General features: G+C 43.3%; 1 protein-coding gene across 7 annotated transcripts in view; it reads right to left on the reverse strand.

The window, feature by feature from the left end:
• SHANK2 (SH3 and multiple ankyrin repeat domains 2) overlaps window positions 1–26,933 on the reverse strand; it is a 672,686-nt gene that overhangs the window by 425,924 nt on the left and 219,829 nt on the right. For all 7 annotated transcript variants that reach the window (XM_077286975.1, XM_077286974.1, XM_077286973.1 and 4 more), the window contains one exon: window positions 16,779–16,845. In XM_077286975.1, coding sequence (XP_077143090.1) covers window positions 16,779–16,845 — 67 coding nt within the window. The remainder of the gene's footprint in view (window positions 1–16,778; window positions 16,846–26,933) is intronic.

The raw sequence follows: 26,933 nt of genomic DNA on the forward strand, positions 1-26,933 counted from the left end.
GAAGGACCAATCTTGGGATACGCAGTCATGGAAAAGGGCAGTAATGCACAAAAGGTAATCAAAATGTTCAGAGTCCTGACACTGGCTATATATGGGTATACCTTGACGATTGGTGGAGCAGCTTAGTATTCATTTTTTTGCAAAAAAATCAACTAAATACCCTGTTTTTTTCCATCTTTTGACTAGCACTTGCTTATTACTGTGATTTTTTTTACAACAGAGTATTATTGACCTTACTGTGCTCTTTTGTCTTCAGACTAGTCTGGGTGAAGCAACGACCATTGGACTAGTCTAAATAAAGAGACGGTCCTGTTGGACTATTCTAGGTGAAGCGACTGTCCCGACAGACCAGTCTGGGTGAAGCGACTGTCTCGACGGACCAGTCTGGGTGAAGCGACTGTACCGACGGACCAGTCTGTGTGAAGCAACTGTTCCGACGGACCAGTCTGGGTAAGGCAACGCACCGGACAAGTTTAGGTGAAGCGATGGTTCTGTCAGACTAGTCTAGGTGAAAACAACGGTCTCACCAGACTAGTCCGGGTGAAGAAACAGTCCCGTCTGACTAGTCTGGGTGAAGAGACAGTCCGGGCAGACTAGTCTGGGTGTAGCAACAGTAGCTTCGGACTAGTCTGGGTGAAGCGATGGTACTGTCGGACTAGTCTGGTGAATCGATACCCAGTCAGACTATTCTGAGGGAAGAGACGCCCCGACGGACTAGTCTGGGTGAAGCGAAACAACACTAATCTAGTCTGGGTGTAGCAACGCTCTGCTGGAAGCCTTACAAGTTGCTATAGCACAGTTTGTCTAGGACACCAAGGACATTTATTAGGATGTAGAAATAGAGTGATGCAATGTATTGGTAGCAGATTGGAAGGACGGTGGGATAAGTTAGTAAAGTCATGTAAAAAAAAAAAACTAATATGGGACTTGGATCTCAAAAAGGAAGACAACCTGCCTAGATGCACCTCCTCTAAGGTTTCATTCACACGTCGGTGTGGCAGGACATGTTGTATCATACGTTTTTTACGGATACAACACATATTATAATCTATGCTGCTGCTCACATGTCCGTGTTTTTCACAGACTGTCAGTGCAAAACACAAAGAGACAAGTTTGCTATTTTTTCCAGCAGCACGAATGAAAGGGCCAATACAAGTTAATGGGTCTGTGAAAAGCATGCACAGCACAGTGATACAGATGACATCCATGTGCCATACGTGTTTAACATTGCAAAGTATAGGAGAAGCTTTGTAATTTATTCTTTTTTTGTATCGATCCGTGAAAAACACTGATGACACACGGATAGTAAAAACGGATACACTGATGACATGGGTATAATTTATGCATGTACGTGTTTAACACGGACGTGTGAATGAGGACTTAGAGGCTCTGCGTCTGCCCCGGTTGTGGTGGATTGGAGCTGCCCTTATATTAAATGGATGGCCATTCACATGAATAACTAGACTTCCCCTTAATTCAGCACTGTAGAGGAAATGCTTTGCCGCCTCTCGCTTTCCCTGGCAATCAGCTTACTGTCCTAACAAAAGCATCTTGAAAGGGGTTAACTCTGATGAGAACAGTCCCTTAGGGTTCATCCCATGCTGCATTTCTGTTGCAGATACACATATTAAAAAATCTTAAAAGTGGTGGCGCAAAGTGTCACCGCTAATGTAAATTCCTGCAGCAGTACCAACAAACCTCCACAAGTGGTTTGTAAAAGAATAAATAGATGATGATATACACCTAAGTGTATATAGGTACGTGCTGGACTATTAGCACAACAATAAGAGCTATAATTGTACTTGAGGACTGGCCATTTATATCAGTCCCATTCAATGGCAGTATAATGACCGCATAGGTGCCCGTATGTCCTCAATGTACTAAACAAATATAATCAAAGAGTTAATGTGATATGCGTTTTCCTACCTCCAAGTCATGAAGCAGAAGAACGCAACGATGCTCCTATATTGGGGCAGCACGGTGGCGCAGTGGTTAGCACAGCAGCCCTGCAGCGCTGGAGTCCTGGGTTCTAATCCCACCTTGGACAACATCTGCAAAGAGTTTGTATGTTCTCTCCGTGTTTGCGTGGGTTTCCTCCGGGCACTCCGGTTTCCTCCCACACTCCAAAGACATACTGATAGGGAATTTAGATTGTGAGCCCCATCGGGGACAGCAATGACAATGATAATGTGTACAAACTGTAAAGCGCTGTGTAATATGTTAGCGCTATATAAAAATAAAGATTATATTTCCAGGTACTTGCAGGTAGAGAGGGTGTAGCGAGCAGGTGGCTGCCCCGGCCGGCAGCGAGCCACCACTGACTAACCTCCAGATGAAGGCGAGATCCTGCAGAGCCGACGCCGCGTGTGTTCTCAGCGGTGAGTGCGGGCGGTGCGCAGGACCTGTGTGACGTAGTAGGTCACGTGACCGTAATCCCCGGGGAGTGAGTACGATGTGCAGCTAGGACATAATCAACCAACGCGTTTCAGAGACTCCTGTCTCCTTCTTCAGGGTTAGTCCCTGCCTCGTACTCATCGTCCTTATATAGCTGCTGATTAGGTTGACTGGCTATTGGAAGCCAAATAGTTCCGTGCCCATATTCAATCCTCTTGGTGCAGCGGTATCCAGAATAAAAATCCACTGAGTCTCTGCTCGTGACATTGCCTTGATATAGTCCCCACCTCTCCAGTGGCGTTGCACCACCGCTATACCAGATACTTTCATGTCCCTTATTGTCCCGCTAGCTATTGGTGTCAGTCGGTTTGACAAAAGTGCATGTATGGATTTGCGAGTCCTCAATAAAAAATTTTAGATCTAAAAAATTGATCAGTGGTACTGGTTGTGGAGGTAAAATTTAAAAAATATTGATTTTTATTTATATCCATTAAAAATTGAATAAGAGTTTCCTCCCCACCAGACCATATAAAAACAATATCGTCTATAAAATGCCACCATAGGACCATTTTATCTACCCGGAGGGTGGCCTGCTCGCGAACCTGGTCCTATGGTGGCGTTTTATAGACGATATTGTTTTTATATGGTCTGGTGGGGAGGAAACTCTTAATCAATTTTTAATGGATATAAATAAAAATCAATATTTTTTAAATTTTACCTCCACAACCAGTACCAATTTTTTAGATCTAAAAATTTTCATTGAGGACTCGCAAATCCATACATGCACTTTTGTCAAACCGACTGACACCAATAGCTACATCCCTTTAGATAGCTGCCACCTCCCGGGATGGTTGCTGAACATTCCTAGGAGCCAGTTCACCAGAATCCATCGAAACTGCTCAAGGCCTCAGGATTTTGAGACAGAATCCCAAATACTAACCAAAAATTTTTTAGAAAAAGGGTATAACATAACATTGCTAGAAAAATCAAAAGAAGTGGCTAGAAGCAAATCAAGACAGGAACTTATTAATCAAGCCCCCAGTTCCAAAGCAACCCTTGAGTCTATTCCTATCATCACTAAGTATAATACTAATGCAAATATCCTCCGCAATATAGTAAGTAGACATTGGCATTTTTAAAAAAATGACAAAATATTGGGAGAAAATATTAGCAATCAGCCACGCTTTGTATTTAAAAAATCTCAAAACCTCGGAAATATGATTGCCCCTACTGTCCAGAGAAAATCCTTTTTCATACAGTCCTCTCTTTCACACACTAAATTAAAATTATTTTTCCCTGTCAGAGATGCAATGTATGCAAGCAGGTTACAACTCATAAAAGTCTATATATTAAAAAAGGGGATAGGACAATTCACATTAGGGACTTTATCACGTGCTCCACATCGGGGGTGATTTATACTATAGAATGTCCCTGTGGGAAATTATACGTGGGAAGAACAAAACGACCCTTAAAAATAAGGATTAGCGAACACATCTGCAATATTAAAAACAAATTTATGGGTCACCCACTATCACAGCATTTTATAGAACATCGTGGCGGGACAATAAGGGACATGAAAGTATCCGGTATAGCGGTGGTGCAACGCCACTGGAGAGGTGGGGACTATATCAAGGCAATGTCACGAGCAGAGACTCAGTGGATTTTTATTCTGGATACCGCTGCACCAAGAGGACTGAATATAGGCACGGAACTATTTGGCTTCCAATAGCCAGTCAACCTAATCAGCAGCTATATAAGGACGATGAGTACGAGGCAGGGACTAACCCTGAAGAAGGAGACAGGAGTCTCTGAAACGCGTTGGTTGATTATGTCCTAGCTGCACATCGTACTCACTCCCCGGGGATTACGGTCACGTGACCTACTACGTCACACAGGTCCTGCACACCGCCCGCACTCACCGCTGAGAACACACGCGGCGTCTGCTCTGCAGGATCTCGTCTTCATCTGGAGGTTAGTCAGTGGTGGCTCGCTGCCACCTGCTCGCTACACCCTCTCTACCCGCAAGTACCTGGAAATATAGGAGCATCGTTGCGTTCTTCTGCTTCATGACTTGGAGGTAGGAAAACGCATATCACATTAACTCTTTGATTATATTTGTTTAGTACACTGAGGACATACGGGCACCTATGCGGTCATTATACTGGCATTGAATGGGACTGATATAAATGGCCAGTCCTCAAGTACAATTATAGCTCTTATTGTTGTGCTAATAGTCCAGCGCGTACCTATATACACTTAGGTGTATATCATCATCTAGATACACATATTACCTTTTTCATTGCAAAGGATGAAATATACACTGAAATTATAAATCTGCAGATTTTTTTGCATAGCATGTGCATGAAATAATGTAAGGCTACGTTCACATTTGCGTTGTGCGCCGCAGCGTCGGCGCCGCAGCACACAACACAAACAAAAACGCGGCAAAACGCACGCTAAAACGCTGCGTTTTGCGCCACATGCGTCGTTTTTGGCCGAAAGTTGGACGCAAAAAAAATGCAACTTGATGCGTTTCTTGCGTCCAACGCTTGCGGCCATGCGGCGCAAAACGCAGCACAACGCATGTCCATGCGCCCCCATGTTAAATATAGGGGCGCATGACGCATGCGGCGCCGCTGCGGCGCCCGACGCTGCGGCGCTGACCGCAAATGTGAACGTAGCCTAACATCTCATGCACAATGCCGATACTGTAAGAAAATCCGCTGCATCCTCACAACGTGGGAACCTATAAAATCATAAATCATAATCATAAAATCTGTCAATGTTTCCGTATTGGAACTTCATATTCGGTTAACCTCTCTAAAACCGTCTTCTGCTTATTGTCTTCAGAAATTGCATGCTTTTACTAAGTTGAAAACTAGCAATAAATTCTAAAATTTTCTATATTACTGGTTGGAGAAACGGAATTGCACAGCTTGTATAAAATCTCTATATATGAACTGTGTATATATGTGTGTCTATGCAGTAAATCAATAGACCTCGTAGTACTAAATATGCTTCCATCTGCAAGAATTGTCTGCAGTGTAGTTATCTGGACAGTAGGAGATGTAGTTGTAGTAGGATTTTTTTTTTACATGTTCAATATATATATAAAACCTGAATACAATATAAGATAATATGGCTGATAGAGTAAAAAGAGAATGGTACAGAACAACTCTAATAAATAATTCATAGATGTATTTATTCTGAATCACTCTGGATTCGGAGGACAAGGCAGCACCGAAACACTGCGGCTTCATAAAGTTGTAAACAGCAGCAATAGCTTGGCGTAATAGGAGGGAAAAAAGGTCAATATTAAGTGTAACCTGCAAATTTTGGTTCTTTTTTCTCCTCCATGCTGCTTTTTGTGGGTGCACATTTTCTGTCTTCTTGCTTACTGTGTAGGCAGACTGTCTTCGGTGGGATGTGTGCGCAGCACTCAGATACTTCACACATCAGAGAGTGCGTATCATTTCAGGCGACTCTTCAGATTAAGCCGTCATGTGTGTACAATGGGAAGAACACCATTTCTGGCCAATATGAATGTATCCTGCTTTTTTAACCAGTCCTTCAGACTCCATTTTTTTCAGTTGTCTCTGAACTAGTGGGTGCAGGGTAGCTGCTATGATGTCTGCCATACAAGGTACGCGCAGACATGAGGGATTTCTGCTCTCCAGTCTCTATGATCAGAATTAGTATCAGCAGGTAGTACATTATGAAGTAGTATCGAGCAGCGCAGCTGTGAATCCTGCTCTGGTGTGATATAAAACACTTACTAAAAATGCAGCCTTGATCTGTCTGTGTCTCACTAGCTCCCCTCCCTCTCTACATAGATTGATCAGTGTAGCTCTGACTCCAGCTCTGGTGTGATATAAAACACTTGATCTGCTTGCAGCTTGATCTGTCTATGTCTCACTAGACTGAGCAGCATAGCTGTGAAGCCTGCTCTGATGTGATATAAAACACGGTACTAAAAAATGCAGCCTGGTCTATCTGTCTCACTGGCTCCCCCTCTACGTAGACTGCAACAGGCATCTGTAATATGATCCCTCAGTGAGTTGGCAGTGGGAATATCTTGGGAGTGTGAAGGGGGAGGAGGAGGAGAAGTGTCTCATAAATTGAGGGGGACAAAAAATTTCCCCTACCCCTGGAATAACAGCGGTATAGGGAGAGAGTAGTGGTGTCCTCTGAATGTAGATGGAATTGCTACACCCACTAAATAGGGAGCAGCTGTATGGTACCAGAAGCGTAGAGGAGGTGATGATGAGCACTGATGATAGCTGAAAAATCACCTTCTAATAGACTGTATAGGAGAAGTCATATTTAGGTGCTGGATAGGGCCATATTGGGGAGTTGAGCATGTGCCCATAAGGATGACAATACATATCTAATAAATGTGGACCCCATCTCATCATTAACCCAGGAGTAGCTGTGCTTGTATAGCTCTCTCCATTCACTTCTAAGGGCATTCCAAAAATTGCAGAGCAAAAGTGATCTGCTATTTTTGTAAATATTATATAAGTGAATGGCGAGAGCACCTCTCAATTCACAGCCGAGTAAGTCAGGGGCACCAATGCGCCTAAATGACTGAGAAAGGAATGCCACTTTAAAAGGCAAGCAACATCGTATGTGACTGATGAAACCACTGATTGGATGCAGTGGTCAAACGTTTGCTGCTTGTGAGAGGATTGCCAAAGATTCTGCACCGTATCAGCAAGAAAGTATGCATTTTTTTTTTCCTTCAAGAAAACTAGAGAACTCCTTTCAAAAATAAAAGTATGGCTTCCAGCTGCTACCACTAGATGGGGCTCACGGTCTACAGATATAAAGAGCTCCCTCTAGTGGTGACTGTAGGCAGAAAAAATAAAAAGTTGAACATTGAGGTCTGTGTGCGTTCCTAGTCTGAATGACTTTGGAAAGGTAGGCACTGGTTCCACAGGAACCTCTTCTAACTGCTCCTCTACACAGAGCAATTTCTAAAATGAAGATGGATAATCCTACATTGTAGATCAATAGACTCTCCTGGGTTTATTTTATTTTTTCCCTTCAGTTTTTTTCTGACCGATTCACCAATAACTGAGACCACCTAGCTTCCTGCAATTATCCGCTGTCATCGCCTAATGTGATGATCCAGCGATTATTTTTAATACAGTGTGTTCATTATCAAAATGCCAAATAAACATTTTCCATCTTTGGCATTCTCTCCTAAGATCCGAGCTCCATGGAGAATTGGAGAGGAAAAGCAAGAGCAATTAAACGTAAACCACTGGCACCGAGCACATGAAATAAGGCTCCGTCATGAGGCTGCCATCAATAGGAGCCTTCCAAAGTATCCCGGGTAGGAAGCCCAACACGCTGCTCAGCATAATAATGAGTAATTCCTCTTTTTTCTTGTTTTTGCATACAGGTCCACTGGTGATAAATGGAAAGATGCGCTAACTATTGACTACAGAGTGTTTTTATGACCGATCCTGTGCCGGTGATCTACTTCTAACCAATAAACTGAAACCCTGAAGCAATCTTTAAAGATCCTTACTGAAAAAAAAAAACAGATCTCTGGAAATCGGCACATTCTCACTTCTCCTTCCTGAGCTTCCTTCCTAGCAAGCTGGTGTCTGTGAGGGTGCAGGCAAAAGGAGGAATAGTCCATGAGCCGGGCCAGATATCGGTACCACCCGGAGTGACTAATTTTCTTTGGTATTTTTAGGTAGATGCATGTCTGTAGTTTATTTTTTGATATGATAGCCCTTACATATACGTAGCTTATTAACCCCTTCAGCCCTAGGCCTATTTGTACCCAAGTGCCTAAGCCAATCTGACCTGTGCCACTTCATGGGCTAATAACTTTGGAACGCTTTCACCTATCCAAGCCATTCTGAGATTGTTTTCTCGTGACATATTGTACTTCACGTCAGTGCTAAATGGGAGTCAATATATTTTACCTTTCTATATAAAAAAATGCTAAATATTCGGAAATTTTGGAAAAATCGGCAATTTTTTAACTTTGAAATTCTCTGCTTTTTACAAAAATACTGATACCCCCCATAATAGTTATTAATTTACACTCCCCACATGTTTACTTCATATTGGCATCATTTTGAAAATGAAACCTTATTGTTTTACGACGTAATAGGGCTTATAGTTTTATGCGCAATTTTTCACATTTACAGCAAAACCCACTTTTCAAAGGACCAAGTCACTTCTGAAGTCACTTTAAGGGGCTTACATAACAGAAACCACCCATAAATTACCCCATTTTGCAAACTACACCCCTCAAGCTGTTCAAAACTCATTTTTAAAAACTGTTAACCCTTTAGGTGTTCCACAGGAATTTTAGCAGAATGAAGGCGAAATTTCAAAATTTCATTTTTTTTCCAGATATTACATTGTAATCCAATTTTACCTGCAACCTAGCAAGGGTTAACGGCAAACCCAAACTTGGTTACCCTAATTCTGCAGTTTATAGAAACACCCCACATGTACTCGTAAACTAAAGTATGGGCACACAGCACAGCTCAACACGGAAGGAGCGCTATGTGGTTTTTGGGTGGCGGATTCACTGGAAGAAATCTAGGGGGCCATGTCACATTTGAAGGCTGCCTGAGGTACCCCCACAGTGGAAACCCCAAAAAGTGACCCTATTTTGGAAACTACACCCCCAAGGAATCTTTTAGGGGGTATAGTGACCACTTTGACCCAACCAGTGTTTCACAGTAGTTGGAAACACTTGGTTGAGAAAATGGAAAAAGTGCATTTTTTACATGAAGGTGTCATTTTAGGCTCATTTTTTTATTTTTAAGAGGTGTACCAGCAAAAAATGCACCCCACTATTTGTTCACCAATCTCTCCCGAACACAACAACACCCGATATGTTGTCGTACACTGCAGTATTGGGGAACGGCAGGCCTCGGAAGGGAAGGAGCGCCAAATGACTTTTGGAGTGCAAATTTTACTGGAAGAAATCTAGGGGGCTATGTCACATTTGAAGACACCCTGAGGTGCCCCAACACACGCACACACACTGACACATACACGTTCTGTGCTGAACAGCATTCTGGATGTCATACTTGGACATGGTCGAGACCATGCTGGCCCTGGTTCGAGCTTCAAGAGAAGGCAACTGGATGCTTCACCTAGGAGCAATCCGACAGATGATACCATGGTGTTTTGCCTATGACAAGGTCAACTATGCCCGATACCTAACCTATTACTATGCCACAATGTCTCGGCTGCCCATAGAACACCCAGAGGTCCATGAATACTTCATGCAAGGTGGCTTTTCGGTCCAGATCGGTAGCAAGAATCCTTTTGGACGAATTCCTGTGGACCAGACCATTGAAGAGACAATCAACAAAGACACCCAGACACCAGGGGGCACAAAAGGCTTCAGCCTCAAAGTTGGAGCTGTTTCCAGGTTCTACCTGACATCAGAGTACCGCAGTATGTACTTGAGGCAGCTGAGGGCCCTGGTAGGCCAACAATATACTGACTTCAGCCATTCAGACCTACAGGTGTCTAGGATTAGAAGAGATGAAGCCGATGTCCAATCTTTCGTTCAACTGCTGGAGACAGGTTGGGTGAACCCCTTCAACAAAGAGCATAATGGTGAACTTATCAGTTTGTCAACAGCGACTGTAGCACCACCAGATGTAGCCAAAGACCTTCAAGGGGCATACAGTATAGGAGAGGATGCATATCAAACATTCAAGGATGAGCGTTTGGGTACCGATAAGCCAACTACATTGTTTCATGACAAGATGACGAAGAACAAACTTAAAACGTTCTCTAACATCCAAATGAAGACACGCAGACAAGGTCTTGGCAAGGAGGTAATTTTGAAGGCTGACAGAAACCTATTTGGCCAGATGATACTTGTAGCTGAGAACAGAAAGCTACAAATGAGTGATGTCTTGACTCATCCCCTGGGTCCATTGCCATGGGCACTTGCCAATGGTGATGGGTCTATCCGCAAGACCAACAAGGCTGCCCTCGCAAGGGAGTTGGAGAGGAATGCTCGTCCTGCAGAAGTGATCCCCGAGCCCTCTGCAACCATCATTGATGGGATGAGCCTGGTTCAGAAACTGAAGGGAAACAATGCAACATTTGGCCAGCTAGCAGGCACAGCAATGAGTCGCGCTATCCATGAGGGTGCTAAGAGCAAGCGCATTGATATTGTCTTTGACGTCTACAAGGAGACATCCATCAAAGATACAGAAAGAGTCAACAGATATGAAGGCACAGGGATCCATTTCAAGAACATTCAACATGGGCACAACATCCAGCAGTGGAAAAAGCTTCTAAGTAGTTCCTCCAACAAGGCAAGTCTCATAAAGTTTCTGGTAGAAGAATGGAAGGCGAAACACCACAGGGAGAAGCTTGAGGAGAAGGAGCTGTATGTCACATGTGAGCAGCTCTGCTTTAAGATCACCAAAGAACAGTGGGAAGAGGCTGCTGACCTTAAGTCAAATCAAGAAGAAGCAGACACACGCCTCCTTCTCCATGCTCTTCATGCAGCAGAATCTGGTTACAAGTCGGTCATCATCACTTCGGAGGATACTGATGTCATGGTCCTGTGTCTGGGCATGTGCCACAAAATCCCATCCCACCTGTTCCAGAAATGCGGTACACAGAACCGGACAAGATTCCTGGATATCACCACTCTGAGCCGAACATTGGGAGGCAGCGTATGTGATTCATTGATTGGTATGCATGCATTTACAGGCTGTGACACCGTCAGTGCATTCGCTGGCCGTGGGAAGATGACGACACTCAAGCAGTTGAAGATGAACAAGACATACCAGGATGCCTTTCAGGAAGTTGGTCGTTCATGGGAAGTGTCTACCGAACTTTTTGAGAAGTTACAGGAAATCACCTGCCACATGTACCTGCCAACTACCCAAACAACTGAGGTAAACAGGCTCCGTTATCAGCTGTTCTGTGCCAGACGTGGAGTGGTAGAGTCAAGTCAACTCCCTCCTTGCCAGGACTGCCTTTTCATGCATGCACTGCGTGCAAACTACCAGGCTGCGATCTGGAGGAGAAGTCTGCAGAGCCAGCCATGGGTTGCAAACCCAACAGACTGCGGTTGGATGATAGATAACGACGGAAAGCTTGTTGTCAAGTGGATGCAAGGGGCACCAGCACCAGAAGCTATTATACAGCTACTGTCCTGCAAGTGTGTGCGGTCATGTGAACTTCCTCAGTGTACTTGCCTCAGCAATGGCCTGAAGTGCACAGACATGTGCAGATTACAGACATGCCAGAACAAGGGTACTGAAGACGAGCCAGTAGAACAACAGTCAGATTCAGAGTCCGATGTTGAAGATATTATGGAGTAACATATATATATATATATATATATATATATATATATATATATATATATATATATATATATATATATATATATATATATATGCACATGACATGTTCAGTGTGTATTTACATAACTTGGATTAAATTTTGTTACAAATACTACATCTAGTCACTCCGGGTGGTACCGATATCGTCATATTTGGTTCTTGGCTCATGCTAAAATTCCTGTGGAACACCTAAAGGGTTAACAGTTTTTAAAAATGAGTTTTGAACAGCTTGAGGGGTGTAGTTTGCAAAATGGGGTAATTTATGGGTGGTTTCTGTTATGTAAGCCCCTTAAAGTGACTTCAGAAGTGACTTGGTCCTTTGAAAAGTGGGTTTTGCTGTAAATGTGAAAAATTGCGCATAAAACTATAAGCCCTATTACGTCGTAAAACAATAAGGTTTCATTTTCAAAATGATGCCAATATGAAGTAAACATGTGGGGAGTGTAAATTAATAACTATTATGGGGGGTATCAGTATTTTTGTAAAAAGCAGAGAATTTCAAAGTTAAAAAATTGCCGATTTTTCCAAAATTTCCGAATATTTAGCATTTTTTTATATAGAAAGGTAAAATATATTGACTCCCATTTAGCACTGACGTGAAGTACAATATGTCACGAGAAAACAATCTCAGAATGGCTTGGATAGGTGAAAGCGTTCCAAAGTTATTAGCCCATGAAGTGGCACAGGTCAGATTGGCTTAGGCACTTGGGTACAAATAGGCTTAGGGCTGAAGGGGTTAATAAGCTACGTATATGTAAGGGCTATCATATCAAAAAATAAACTACAGACATGCATCTACCTAAAAATACCAAAGAGAATTAGTCACTCCGCTTGGTACCGATATCGTCAAATTTGGTTCTTGGCTCATGGACTAGAAGGTGTAGGAAACCGGAGAGGTGACCACATCACGGAGTAATCTGGAGTCTGTATACAGGAGAAGAGCAAAATACAAGGGGAAATCAGGAGTCTGTATATAGGAGAAGAGCAAAATACAAGGGGTAATCTGCAGTCTGTATACAGGAGAAGAGCAAAATACAAGGGGTAATCTGGAGTCTGTATACAGGAGAAGAGCAAAATACAAGGGGTAATCTGGAGTCTGTATACAGGAGAAGAGCAAAATACAAGGGGTAATCTGGAGTCTGTATACAGGAGAAGAGCAAAATACAAGGGGTAATCTGGAGTCTGTATACAGGAGAAGAGCAAAATAGAAGGGGTAATCTGGAGTCTGTATACAGGAGAAGAGCAAAATACAAGGGGTAATCTGGAGTCTGTATACAGGAGAAGAGCAAAATAGAAGGGGTAATCTGGAGTCTGTATACAGGAGAAGAGCAAAATACAAGGGGAAATCAGGAGTCTGTATACAGGAGAAGAGCAAAATACAAGGGGTAATCTGGAGTCTGTATACAGGAGAAGAGCAAAATAGAAGGGGTAATCTGGAGTCTGTATACAGGAGAAGAGCAAAATACAAGGGGTAGTATGGAGTCTGTATACAGGAGAAGAGCAAAATACAAGGGGTAATCTGGAGCCTGTATACAGGAGAAGAGCAAAATACAAGGGGTAATCTGGAGTCTTTATACAGGAAAAGAGCAAAATACAAGGGGTAATCTGGAGTCTGTATACAGGAGAAGAGCAAAATACAAGGGGCAATCTGGAGTCTTTATACAGGAGAAGAGCAAAATACAAGGGGTAATCTGGAGTCTGTATACAGGAGAAGAGCAAAATACAAGGGCCAATCTGGAGTCTGTATATAGGAGAAGAGCAAAATACAAGGGGTAATCTGGAGTCTGTATACAGGAGAAGAGCAAAATACAAGGGGTAATCTGGAGTCTGTATATAGGAGAAGAGCAAAATACAAGGGGTAATCTGGAGTCTGTACACAGGCGATGAGCAACATACAAGGGGCAATCTGGAGTCTTTATACAGGAGAAAAGCAAAATACAAGGGGTAATCTGGAGTCTTTATACAGGAGAAGAGCAAAATACAAGGGGTAATCTGGAGTCTGTATACAGGAGAAGAGCAAAATACAAGGTGTAATCGGGAGTCTATACAGGAGAAGAGCAAAATACAAGGGGCAATCTGGAGTCTTTAAACAGGAGAAGAGCAAAATACAAGGGGCAATCTGGAGTCTTTATACAGGAGAAGAGCAAAATACAAGGGGTAATCTGGAGTCTGTATACAGGAGAGGAGCAAAATACAAGGTGTAATCTGGAGTCTGTATACAGGAGAAGAGCAAAATACAAGGGGCAATCTGGAGTCTTTATACAGGAGAAGAGCAAAATAGAAGGGGTAATCTGGAGTCTGTATATAGGAGAAGAGCAAAATACAAGGGGAAATCAGGAGTCTGTATACAGGAGAAGAGCAGAATACAAGGGGTAATCTGGAGTCTGTATACAGGAGAAGAGCAAAATACAAGGGGTAATCTGGAGTCTGTATACAGGGGAGTCTCACCTAGGGTCTGTATACAGTGAGAGATTATGTGTGATCTGGGGTCGGATTATTGGGACAGAAGACTAATGATATTTTAAGTTGTCCCTATGGGAAACAAGTTTGCAGACGGCAAGTCTTGTCAATATGTAGTAATCCGTCCGCTCTCTGCACTGGGGTCCTGGGACTGAATTTGACCAGGTACAACATCTATGATATATAAGAAATGAGGTAGAAACAAGCGAGCAATAAAAACAGGTTTGGAAGAAGTCTGATTACTAGATGAGCCCTGTTAATATCTGCGAAGATAGAGCACAGCCTGTGGGTTTAGTTGTTAATAAAAGGAATATGTGGAACAGGACGTGCATCTGCGTGGAGGGGCAAGCCTGGCACTTGCTGTTTGCTGGTGAATGATATTGGACAAGGCAAACAGAACAGAGTGTTCTGCCGATAAAAAAAGGCAAAACTATATTCTCTGCTGCCAGTCACAGCGACCAAACTCCCTCCTAGCCTCACAATATGGATGCTGGCTCTAGGCTCCCTCTTAATTTCTTCATAGACGTTGTAGCTGTTGTGCCTTATAAATGTGACATTTGTGCAGACGGTGCAGAATTTTGGCTTCACGTTTCGGTTGTTACATTTATGATTATTGCAACCTTTGTTTTAGGAGAATCACAAGCAATATTGTATACAACAAGGTCTGGTCCATCTGTATGGAGTAAGGAAGTAACTAATACACCGCATAGCTGGCTGTTGGACATACTGTATACGTACCTGCACATTCTACATCCATTAATATATACCCAGAGAGACTAAAATTAGTTCAACCTATCTGCCATGTCCACCTAAAAATAAAAACATCCTACATTTATGCAAATCTATGCGTCTCTATGGTAACAGACTACAAACAAATCCTTCGTAGTCTGATCCTGCAGTTGTATTCCCTTCCATCGGTCCAATGCTTCTTGAAAACATTTATGGGATCGGTGGAAGGTAGTATGTCTGCTGTTACCATAGTCTGATCCTGCAACTACACTACCTTACAACTAACCCATAAATTTGGTAAGTTATCAAGAAGAAAATAACCTGATGGAACGGAGTACAACTGCAGGATCAGACTACACAGGGAATTGTTTGTAGTCTGTTACCATGGAGACACTTAGCTCTGTATTGATGGTGCAATACATTGACTTACAGCATGATGTGTTATCACTGTTCACTCACAGTATGTATGGCATAACACACTGCACTATATATTACAACACTACTACAGTACAAATTGCCTCATTTTAGGGGGAAAAAATAACTGCAACTCCAATTTTAAATATTATTGCCAATAAGAGCCCAAATTACAGCAAATGCAACAAACATAATAAAAGTTATGGTGCATCAACAAGTTAAATATATAAAGACCATCCAATGAGCTACCATAGGTGGGGTGCTCCATTACACTGGAGAAGGTGTGCAGCGTAGGACATGGTAGGATTCAGGGTAAGGAGTAGGTTTCTTCTACACAGGCTTAGCTTGAACTAGATGTTTACTATGCTGACAAATTAATTCAGTCCTGTGCCCCTCGTGATAAAGAATATCATTGGTGAACATCTTATTAAATGAAAAAGGTGTAAGAGGTATTCCCACCATATAATGTAACTGCATTGCTGGAATGCTCCATTACTATCTGTGCGATCCAGAGATTATTCATTCCCGCTGTGCAGGGACACATAACACTACCCAATTTAGGCTAGGGCTACTTGGTGACGGGAATTGCGGTGTTGCATTGCGCTCTACAGGAACAGAGTAGCAGGTTTCCAAACGTGATTGACTTTTTGTCGCTGGTTAGAAGTCGCACACAACTCACTTGCCATACACTTCAATGCAAGACACGTGTGAGAGCAATATTAACAGCTTTTTGGACATTCTTTGTAGCAAAGTCACAGCTCTAAAATCACTGCAGAACAACAAGTCACAGGCAAGCTGCACAGCTGTTTTTTGTCGCACGACTTGTCTGAGAATTGCTGCTGTGTGTCACATGTGTCAAGCGATGATGGGAGTTCTCTGCACAGCAAACTGCAAGGAGCACAATGAATTATCCACCCGGGTTCAATGCAATCAGTGCAGCCTGGAATCACACGCAGGTTTTGATGGAAGTTTTTTGAGTCAAATCTGGAAGTGGATTTGTCAGGAGATGTATATGTCCTTCCATTCCTTTTGAATCCACTTCTAACTTTGACTTTCACTGCTCCATTGCAGCTTGGTGCGAGTGAATGACGTTGCAAAGTGCTGAGACGATGACAGACAAGTCGCCAAAAAAACAAACAAACTGTTTTTTAACTTTTGCAGATTGACTGTCATGTTGCGACCCCATTTACTTGCATTACGATGCGACAACATATATAGCGATTTTTGGCCGCGTGACCTGTGTCATGGCCAAAGCTGCCACGTAGCTCCAGCCTTACTGTCCGGCTACAAAACTCGCTGATACACTACACTCCTTTTTTATGAAGACATTAAAGCTTGGTGAGCACAAACAAAGATGGATCCAGTGTCCCAATATGTTATGCAAAGTATTCGCATCAGCTTCCATTTGTGACTACTTACCGATATCAGTTTCTTTGTGGTTTTTTATGAACTCGGCAAGCTCAAAATTCCCGGCTATAATAGCAACCTGCAAAGAGAAAATTCACGTCATTCACTGGTAAAAGGCACAACGGCTCCTGTAACAAGTACAAAATGAATGATCAGTTCTGGAGCGAGAAGTGGAGCGTGCGCTCAGCAGCTGTACCTGCAGCACTCGGGCAGCTGTGCTCGGGCTTACTGGCAGCAGATGCCGCAGCCCAACTCCCGCTGCACCGCTCCCCTCTGCTCCATCGCTCTGCTATTAAATAAACCATTTGGAAAGGTGCTGAGCATGAGTTATCTGCTGATGAGAGCTAAATAACCCCTGGGCTTAAGATAATTATAATTGTATATCATCGTCCACACAAGCAAACAGAGGCCGGTTCCGAAGCAGATCGGCTTTATCTGCTGTCAGACTGAGGGCAATTCCTGTTTTTCAGTTCAATTTTTTTTAATAAAGGGACCACTACCACTCCGGTGGGTGCCGTCTGGACCTCCTGCATCCCAAATTTGCCATCTGCTATGCCATAATAGAGGATTACATGATTTAATCTGTTTGATGGGTGACAATCCTTGTAAGCAGTGGCACTCCTAGGCCGCTCACTATGGTGCTGGGGCAGAAGAACATGGCGTTCGTTTTACCCTTCAATCCCTGTCAATGACTTTTGGGTCAGTTCCTCAAATTCTTATTTCACTTGCTTCGATGGGTAATATTCCTGGTGGTGTAGTGGGTAGTGGTAACCAGTGTCGGACTGGGGTGCCAAGGACCCATCTATAACATCAACTCCATAAATAAACTAATAAATATATAAATTAATAAAATAAATAAATACATAAAATCTCCAGGGCCCCACTTTTCAGCTCTATGTAAATATGACTTTAACCTCATTCACAACTTTCTACAGCAATAAACTGGGTTGATTGTTAATAAATAAGATGCTGTCTTTCTCTGTACATAGTGGATCAAGTGTATTGTGCCAAGTACTGCTCATATAAGAGGGCGGTTGCCCACGGGAGGATTCTCCTGTTCTCCTGTGGGCCAGTCCGAGCCTGGTTGTCACATCCGTGCCAATTTTGGGCTTCTGATGGGTATATTGACTGCTTAGCTAGGACACTGAAGAAGCAAATAACATTGTATCTGGTGAACAAGAACAATGCGGGGGAGGCTAATAACATTCCTTGTGGGCTAAAGAAAAAGTTGATTTTAACATCTCTGGTGGGCTAGAGAATTAAAATAAAAAGTAAAAGGTATCATTTCTTGAGGGCTAAGAAAGTATACACATTAATAATCCACAAATCCCTGGGATAGTGCAGGGGTTGAAAGTAAAGTAGAGAGGTAAACGAGTTAAGAATAACCTAGACCTGGTGGTCAGGACAGAGCATGGGTTGATAGTAACATCTCTTATATACTAGGCAATTAAAGTAGTTAATAGCTACATCCCTGTTGGCCTATAAAAGTGTATGTATCGACAGTAGCATCACTTGTGGGCTATGAACATAAAGAAGGTAATACCAACATCAATTCCCTGGTGGTCTAGGGCACTGCAGATTGACAGTAACATCCTTTGATGGCTAAAGATGTGAACAAGGAGGGGGTAATGTCAACAAGCCTTGTGGGCTAGGGCAGTGAAGTCACTGGTGGTCTAGAGCAGTGGAGTGGGTAATAATATCATCCCTGGTGGTCTGGAGACTTCTTATTTAGATGAATACTGTACCGCCAGCTAATCACAATGCAGTTTAGACAATTATTAAGATGAAGCAGCACTTGAAAGACCCGTGCAGAGTGAGGGAGGGAGGGACAATGTTTTTAAAATCTCCTGATATTGGTGATTAGAAAAATATTGGATGGAGTATGTACCAAGATAATGACCCAACGCCTTCTATTTACCAGTGATTGTTTTCTTATTATTTTACACGTTTCATACCAGCAATGTTTTGTCAACTTGATGGCGAATCGGTGCCGTTTCCCTTTCAGTCCTGTTATGCGGCTTGATATCCACATGACATCTTCCCATTGTAACGTCCCACAAGTGCTAATCAAGACTTCAAGAAGCAACCACGCTGGATGAACGCACTGAATCAAGGGATAACGAGACGTCTCCGTGAACCCACGTCTGCGGCAGCAGAATGCAATGTCCTGACAACGCTAAGTGCTGCAAATAAACAGCTGCTAGGAACCATTTACACACTGATCGCTGACTTACTTCTCTCCTGATGGTTTACTAAGATTTATTTCCTATGCAAAAGGCCTATTATAAATGGGGTGTGCAAACAGTAGTGGCTGCACATCATGAATTTCTGGACCTACAAAAATTTGCAGCAGCAGCACAGCATGCACAGAGATTTTTGCACTTTAGTGATAGTGATTGCATCCCTTTGCTGGTAATTACATACTTAGGACCTAATGAATATAATCAAAGGAAAACATGAGTGTCCCTTGAAATTATTCATTAGCGTCCTTCAAGTTCCTGAATATATTTGATTTGCAAGAGCAAAGTTTGCTATGTAGCTTACAAATGTGCAAAATGAGGCTCATCGGTCAGCTAGGATGTGCAGGGTAAGGTGCAGACCACCATGGTTGTCTTCCTTAGTTCAGTGGTAGTCCAACGTGGCCAATGTACACACAGGCTCGTCCACAGAAACATAGGACTTATGTTGGGTAATGTTCAGACTTTCCCATTCCAGCAATAAACAGCATCATTCAGGGGGAAAAAAAAGACAGCACATGTTCACCACTGTTGCAGATGTCCAGGAGATGATTGTGAGAAACCAAAGGAGACCGACGAGAAAATGATCCAAGGTGAGCACATGCCGCCGTGACACCACCGAGTGGAGGAAGAAATGGAAGAATGTGGCGTATTGCTTTTGGTTACGACAGAAAACAGATATTTTGATCCATGTCAGATGAAGGATGATTATGATAGGAACCTAAAGCTCTGCAAATCTCGGCCTTCAAATTGCTAAAAAAAATATAGAAAAGTCAACTGTTTCCAGAGAGGAAACGGAGCTCTATAGAAAAGAATCGGCGCTCACACCCCTGTCATATAATACAGTATTGATCAAATCAGAAAACCGTGCGACACAGATTTATGAAGTGAAAGCTGCTCCAACCATTCTAATGATTGGGGAATACCACCTGAAGGCCGGCTCCACTTACAGGCGCTGATCACATTATCCCTGCGCTGATGCCGTGGATATAAAGAAGCCAATCAATCACGAGGACCATTTATCTCACAATCATAATAACCGGCTTACATTACAACCACTAAATGTGTTCCCTGTAAAGGGAGAGCGATGCTCTTGTGGTTTCGCCTGTGCACGGAGGTGATTACAAATGACGGTTTAGCAGATGCATGTCATTATTTCACCAGAAATTAAATTACCCCGAGCTACCGAAAACCCACAATATTACATTGTAAAATCTGTCCACTAATGATTTAATGTAATGTCCTGGTTTTGGAGCTGCTCCTGTTTATGTAATAGAGCGATAAATAGCTTTATTCTTGTTTGTAGCAAATTATGTTTTTATTATTCGCTTATGTAGCATTAACATGTTGCACAGCGATGTACGGGGATTGCCAATACTCTCAATCTAAATACCAATACAACATAAACACAAGGAAAAAATACAAACCCCAGGCAAATCGTAATCCTTGGTCGGACTGGAACCCAGTATCCCAGAGGTGGAAACGTCAATGCTAACCACTGAGCCACTGTAAATGAATGCAACTACCAATGCAAGCCGCTCAGCCGTTGTAAATGAATGCAAATATAATTTCTTTTCATCTGTTCTCCTAAGAGGCTATAGATGATTTCTAGGTATCTGGGGGAAGCAAGACCTGACAAAAAAGTGTATTTGTGCCCTCGAGCTACAGTGGTCCAGTGAGCTGCTTGTCTAATGTTCCTGAGGTTTCTCTGGCATTTTCGCCAGCCCTGAGAAAACCTTCACATCACCAGTCGAGTCCTCCACCATAACGAGGAGCTGTCCATGGTTTTGTAGAGGACACTGCAGGGTTGCAGTTATACCACCTAATGGCACTGAACTTATTTAAATCAGATAAAATAAACCCCCTTTCACTGTTGCTTTTGGACAGGCGCAGAGGTAATACAGAATTTCTTAGCTTATTATCAGCTCACTAATGAATTCTATGACTTCAGGATATTTTTCCACATTAAAGAGGTACAACTATTTAATTAAAAGAAATGTAAAATATTTTGCAGCGATGTTCCTGGGGGCAAAAATCGTTCCACACCAAACTCAACCTGAAGACTTAATTAGATGTGCACACGGAGCTTTTTGAGGAGGTCAAAAACGACAAGTTAAACCACTTCAGGAAACGCTCCTTCTTTGGGAAGTTTTTGGCTTTTTTCAATTCCTGTAGAAGTTTTGAATAGTTTTGGAAGAGTTTTTCTGAAGCCTTGAGACTGGACACTGTCTAGTTTGAAAGAAATCGGATGCATATTCTCCTTTTCTTACCACTACGGTTTTCAAAATCGTAAGCGGAGGGGGGAAAAACACTCAAAACACTGAACACATGAGTGATTTTACAACAGAAATGAGTGTCTTCCAATGAGCAATTTTTCAGGTGATTTGGGAAGCGGACCAACAACAAAAACCTCCATATGCACACAACCTTATATGACGTGTGCCTAAAAGGAAGACCGAGTTCACAGAAGCGGATTTCACAGTCACTATGCGGACCGTAATGTCTGGACGGACTGACTGCAGGTCTCCCAACCTGAGTGTACAGCCTTATAGACTCATATGGGGCTGTAAGTTCAGGTCAGGAGACCAGTGGTCAATCTGGACATTGCGGTCCATACATGGGCTGCGACATAGACTTGTGTAAATGAGGCCTTTTTTGGTGGCCTTTTCATCAGTAATGAAGACAAGAGACCAAAGTTCCTTGGTTCCAGCCTGACAAGGGACCACAAATCTAGATTTTTCCTGTCCACACATGAGATTTCCCATTTTCTACTACTCTCCAGAAACATGCTGATAGGTGTTCTTGCCTCTTATAGAGAGATAACAGTGTGCAATATACTGTAAAATTATATTCGGAGAGATACTACCAGCAATGGAGTACAGCTGTAATTCAGATCTCTGTAGAAGCGGCACATGAAATCCTCCATTTTTTTGCTCACTAGGGAAGATTTGCACACAGACGTTTCATGCTGCTTTTGTTGCCATTTTTCACAGTGTTATAGATGGATGTTAATCTAAGGCCAAGTTCTATGCCAGCGCTGAACTTTGCAGATATGACTGTGAGCTTTGTGCGCTCGTCTGTACAGCGGACGTTATGGGTGCAGGAGCTGCCTGCTATCTACATGAACTGCTCTGGCCCATATATTGTACAAGACCAAAATTATGTTAGCCGGATTTTATGTGCACACAGGTCATATGCCACGTGGCATTTCTGCAGCAAATAATCTGCAACACCAAAAATGATGACACCAAAAACAATACAGTGATTTGTAGCCTACGCTGTACCGTTGTGCACCTAGTTTGGTTTTGTTTGTTTTTTCCAATGATTCTTAAAAAAAAATCTTAAAGAAACCAACATGTGGTCTGCCATGTCACAAAACTTTTGTTTTGCAGTAAATAAAGTGAGGCTCTACATTGCGGATTTCTAATAAGGTCTGTTGTGAAATTGGATTCTGGGCTCCCCCGGTGGCCACTTGTGGAATTTAACTTGTGTGCATCATCCCCTCTGTTCACCTGCTCCTATCAGGATGTGGGAGTCGCTATATAACCTTGCTCCTCTGTCAGTTTCATGCCGGTCAACAATGTAATCAGTAGCCTTTCTGTGCATGTTCCTGCTACTAGACAACTCCCAGCTAAGTTGGACTTTTGTCCTTGTGTGTTTTTGCATTTTGTTCCTGTTCACAGCTGCTGTTTCGTTACTGTGTCTGGAAAGCTCTTGTGAGCGGAAATTGCCACTCTGGTGTTATGAGTTAATGCTAGAGTCTTAAAGTAATTTCTGGATGGTGTTTTGATAGGGTTTTCTGCTGACCATGAAAGTGCCCTTTCTGTCTTCATGCTATCTAGTAAGCGGACCTCGATTTTGCTAAACCTATTTTCATACTACGTTTGTCATTTCATCTTAAATCACCGCCAATATATGTGGGGGCCTCTGTCTGCCTTTTGGGAAAATTTCTCTAGAGGTGAGCCAGGACTGTCTTTTCCTCTGCTAGGATTAGGTAGTTCTCCGGCTGGCGCTGGGCATCTAGGGATAAAAAAACGTAGGCATGCTACCCGGCCACTTCTAGTTGTGCGGCAGGTTTAGTTCATGGTCAGTATAGTTTCCATCTTCCAAGAGCTAGTTCTCATATATGCTGGGCTATGTTCTCTCGCCATTGAGAATCATGACAGTTTGACCGGCCCAAAAAAGGGTTAAATTACTGGCTGAGAAAGGAGAGAAAAAAGAAGTCTGCTACAATTTTTTTTTTTTTTTTTTTTTCCCTCTAGTTCTGAGTGTGCTCTTAATTGAATCACTTGCGAGTCTGCCTATACTGCAGCCTTCCTCTCTTCCTCTCCTTCTAATCCTTGAATGGCTCTGTGTTCACCTGTTTCAAATGGATCTTCAGAGTGTAGCTACAGGTTTGAATAATCTCACCACAAAGGTACAAAATTTGCAAGATTTTGTTGTTCATGCACCTATGTCTGAGCCTAGAATTCCTTTGCCTGAATTCTTCTCGGGGAATAGATCTCACTTTCAAAATTTTAAAAACAATTGCAAATTGTTTTTGTCCCTGAAGTCTCGCTCTGCCGGAGACCCTGCACAGCAGGTCAGGATTGTAATTTCCTTGCTCCGGGGCGACCCTCAAGACTGGGCTTTTGCATTGGCACCAGGGGATCCTGCGTTGCTCAATGTGGATGCGTTTTTTCTGGCCTTGGGGTTGCTTTATGAGGAACCTCATTTAGAGCTTCAGGCGGAAAAGGCCTTGATGTCCTTGTCTCAGGGGCAAGATGAAGCTGAAATATACTGCCAAAAATTCCGCAAATGGTCTGTGCTTACTCAGTGGAATGAGTGCGCCCTGGCGGCGATTTTCAGAGAAGGTCTCTCTGATGCCATTAAGGATGTTATGGTGGGGTTCCCTGTGCCTGCGAGTCTGAATGAGTCCATGACGATGGCTATTCAGATCGATAGGCGTCTGCGGGAGCGCAAACCTGTGCACCATTTGGCGGTGTCTACTGAGAAAACGCCAGAAAATATGCAATGTGATAGAATTCTGTCCAGAAGCGAGCGGCAGAATTTTAGACGAAAAAATGGGTTGTGCTTCTATTGTGGTGATTCAACTCATGTTATATCAGCATGCTTTAAGCGTACTAAGAAGCCTGACAAGTCTGTTTCAATTAGCACTTTACAGTCTAAGTTTATTCTATCTGTGACCCTGATTTGTTCTTTGTCATCTATTACCGCGGACGCCTATGTCGACTCTGGCGCTGCTTTGAGTCTTATGGATTGGTCCTTTGCCAAACGCTGTGGGTATGATTTGGAGCCATTGGAGGCTCCGATACCTCTGAAAGGGATTGACTCCACCCCATTGGCTAGTAATAAACCACAATACTGGACACAAGTGACTATGCGTGTTAATCCGGATCACCAGGAGGTTATTCGCTTTCTGGTGCTGTATAATCTACATGATGTTTTGGTGCTGGGATTGCCATGGCTGCAATCTCATAACCCAGTCCTCGACTGGAGAGCTATGTCTGTGTTAAGCTGGGGATGTAAAGGAACTCATGGGGACGTACCTGTGGTTTCCATTTCATCATCTATTCCCTCTGAGATTCCTGAATTCTTGTCTGACTTTCGTGACGTTTTTGAAGAACCCAAGGTTGGTTCACTACCTCCGCACCGGGAGTGCGATTGTGCCATAGACTTGATCCCGGGTAGTAAATACCCTAAGGGTCGTTTATTTAATCTGTCTGTGCCTGAACACGCTGCTATGCGAGAATATATAAAGGAGTCCTTGGAAAAGGGACATATTCGTCCTTCGTCATCTCCCTTAGGAGCCGGTTTTTTCTTTGTGTCTAAGAAAGACGGCTCTTTGAGGCCGTGTATTGATTATCGACTTTTGAATAAAATCACGGTTAAATATCAATATCCGTTACCACTGCTTACTGATTTGTTTGCTCGTATAAAGGGGGCCAAGTGGTTCTCTAAGATTGATCTCCGTGGGGCGTATAATTTGGTGCGAATCAAGCAGGGGGATGAGTGGAAAACCGCATTTAATACGCCCGAGGGCCATTTTGAGTATTTGGTGATGCCTTTTGGTCTTTCAAATGCCCCTTCAGTCTTCCAGTCCTTTATGCATGACATTTTCCGCGATTATTTGGATAAATTTATGATTGTGTATCTGGATGATATTCTGATTTTTTCGGATGACTGGGACTCTCATGTCCAGCAGGTCAGGAGGGTTTTTCAGGTTTTGCGGTCTAATTCCTTGTGTGTGAAGGGTTCTAAGTGTGTTTTTGGGGTTCAGAAGATTTCCTTCTTGGGATACATTTTTTCCCCCTCTTCCATCGAGATGGATCCTGTCAAGGTTCAGGCTATTGGTGATTGGACGCAACCCTCTTCTCTTAAGAGTCTTCAGAAATTTTTGGGCTTTGCTAACTTTTATCGTCGATTTATTGCTGGTTTTTCTGATGTTGTAAAACCATTGACTGATTTGACTAAGAAGGGTGCTGATGTTGCTGATTGGTCCCCTGATGCTGTGGAGGCCTTTCGGGAGCTCAAGCGCCGCTTTTCTTCCGCCCCAGTGTTGCGTCAGCCTGATGTTGCTCTTCCTTTTCAGGTTGAGGTCGACGCTTCTGAAATCGGAGCTGGGGCGGTGTTGTCGCAGAGAAGTTCCGACTGCTCCGTGATGAGACCTTGTGCTTTTTTTTCCCGTAAATTTTCGCCCGCCGAGCGGAATTATGATATTGGGAATCGGGAGCTTTTGGCCATGAAGTGGGCTTTTGAGGAGTGGCGTCACTGGCTTGAGGGGGCCAGACATCAGGTGGTGGTATTGACTGACCACAAAAATTTAATTTACCTTGAGTCTGCCAGGCGCCTGAATCCTAGACAAGCGCGCTGGTCGTTGTTTTTCTCTCGGTTTAATTTTGTGGTGTCTTACCTACCGGGTTCTAAGAATGTTAAGGCGGATGCCCTTTCTAGGAGTTTTGAGCCTGACTCCCCTGGTAATTCTGAGCCCACAGGTATCCTTAAAGATGGAGTGATATTGTCTGCCGTTTCTCCAGACCTGCGGCGGGCCTTGCAGGAGTTTCAGGCGGATAGACCTGATCGTTGCCCACCTGGTAGACTGTTTGTTCCTGATGATTGGACCAGTAGAGTCATCTCTGAGGTTCATTCTTCTGCGTTGGCAGGTCATCCTGGAATCTTTGGTACCAGGGATTTGGTGGCAAGGTCCTTCTGGTGGCCTTCCCTGTCACGAGATGTGCGAGGCTTTGTGCAGTCTTGTGACGTTTGTGCTCGGGCCAAGCCTTGTTGTTCTCGGGCTAGTGGATTGTTGTTACCCTTGCCTATCCCGAAGAGGCCTTGGACGCACATTTCGATGGATTTTATTTCGGATCTGCCTGTTTCTCAGAAGATGTCTGTCATCTGGGTGGTGTGTGACCGTTTCTCTAAGATGGTCCATCTGGTTCCCTTGCCTAAGTTGCCTTCTTCTTCCGAGTTGGTTCCTCTGTTTTTTCAAAATGTTGTTCGTTTGCATGGTATTCCGGAGAATATCGTTTCTGACAGAGGGACCCAATTCGTGTCTAGATTTTGGCGGGCATTCTGTGCTAGGATGGGCATAGATTTGTCTTTTTCGTCTGCTTTCCATCCTCAGACTAATGGCCAGACCGAGCGGACTAATCAGACCTTGGAGACATATTTGAGGTGTTTTGTGTCTGCGGATCAGGATGATTGGGTTGCTTTTTTGCCTTTGGCGGAGTTCGCCCTCAATAATCGGGCCAGCTCTGCCACCTTGGTGTCCCCGTTTTTCTGTAATTCGGGGTTTCATCCTCGATTTTCCTCCGGTCAAGTGGAATCTTCGGATTGTCCTGGAGTGGATGCTGTGGTGGAGAGGTTGCATCAGATTTGGGGGCAGGTGGTGGACAATTTGAGGTTGTCCCAGGAGAAGACTCAGCTT

Source organism: Ranitomeya variabilis, chromosome 2 (genome assembly GCF_051348905.1).
Source record: "Ranitomeya variabilis isolate aRanVar5 chromosome 2, aRanVar5.hap1, whole genome shotgun sequence".
Taxonomy (NCBI): Eukaryota; Metazoa; Chordata; class Amphibia; order Anura; family Dendrobatidae; genus Ranitomeya; species Ranitomeya variabilis.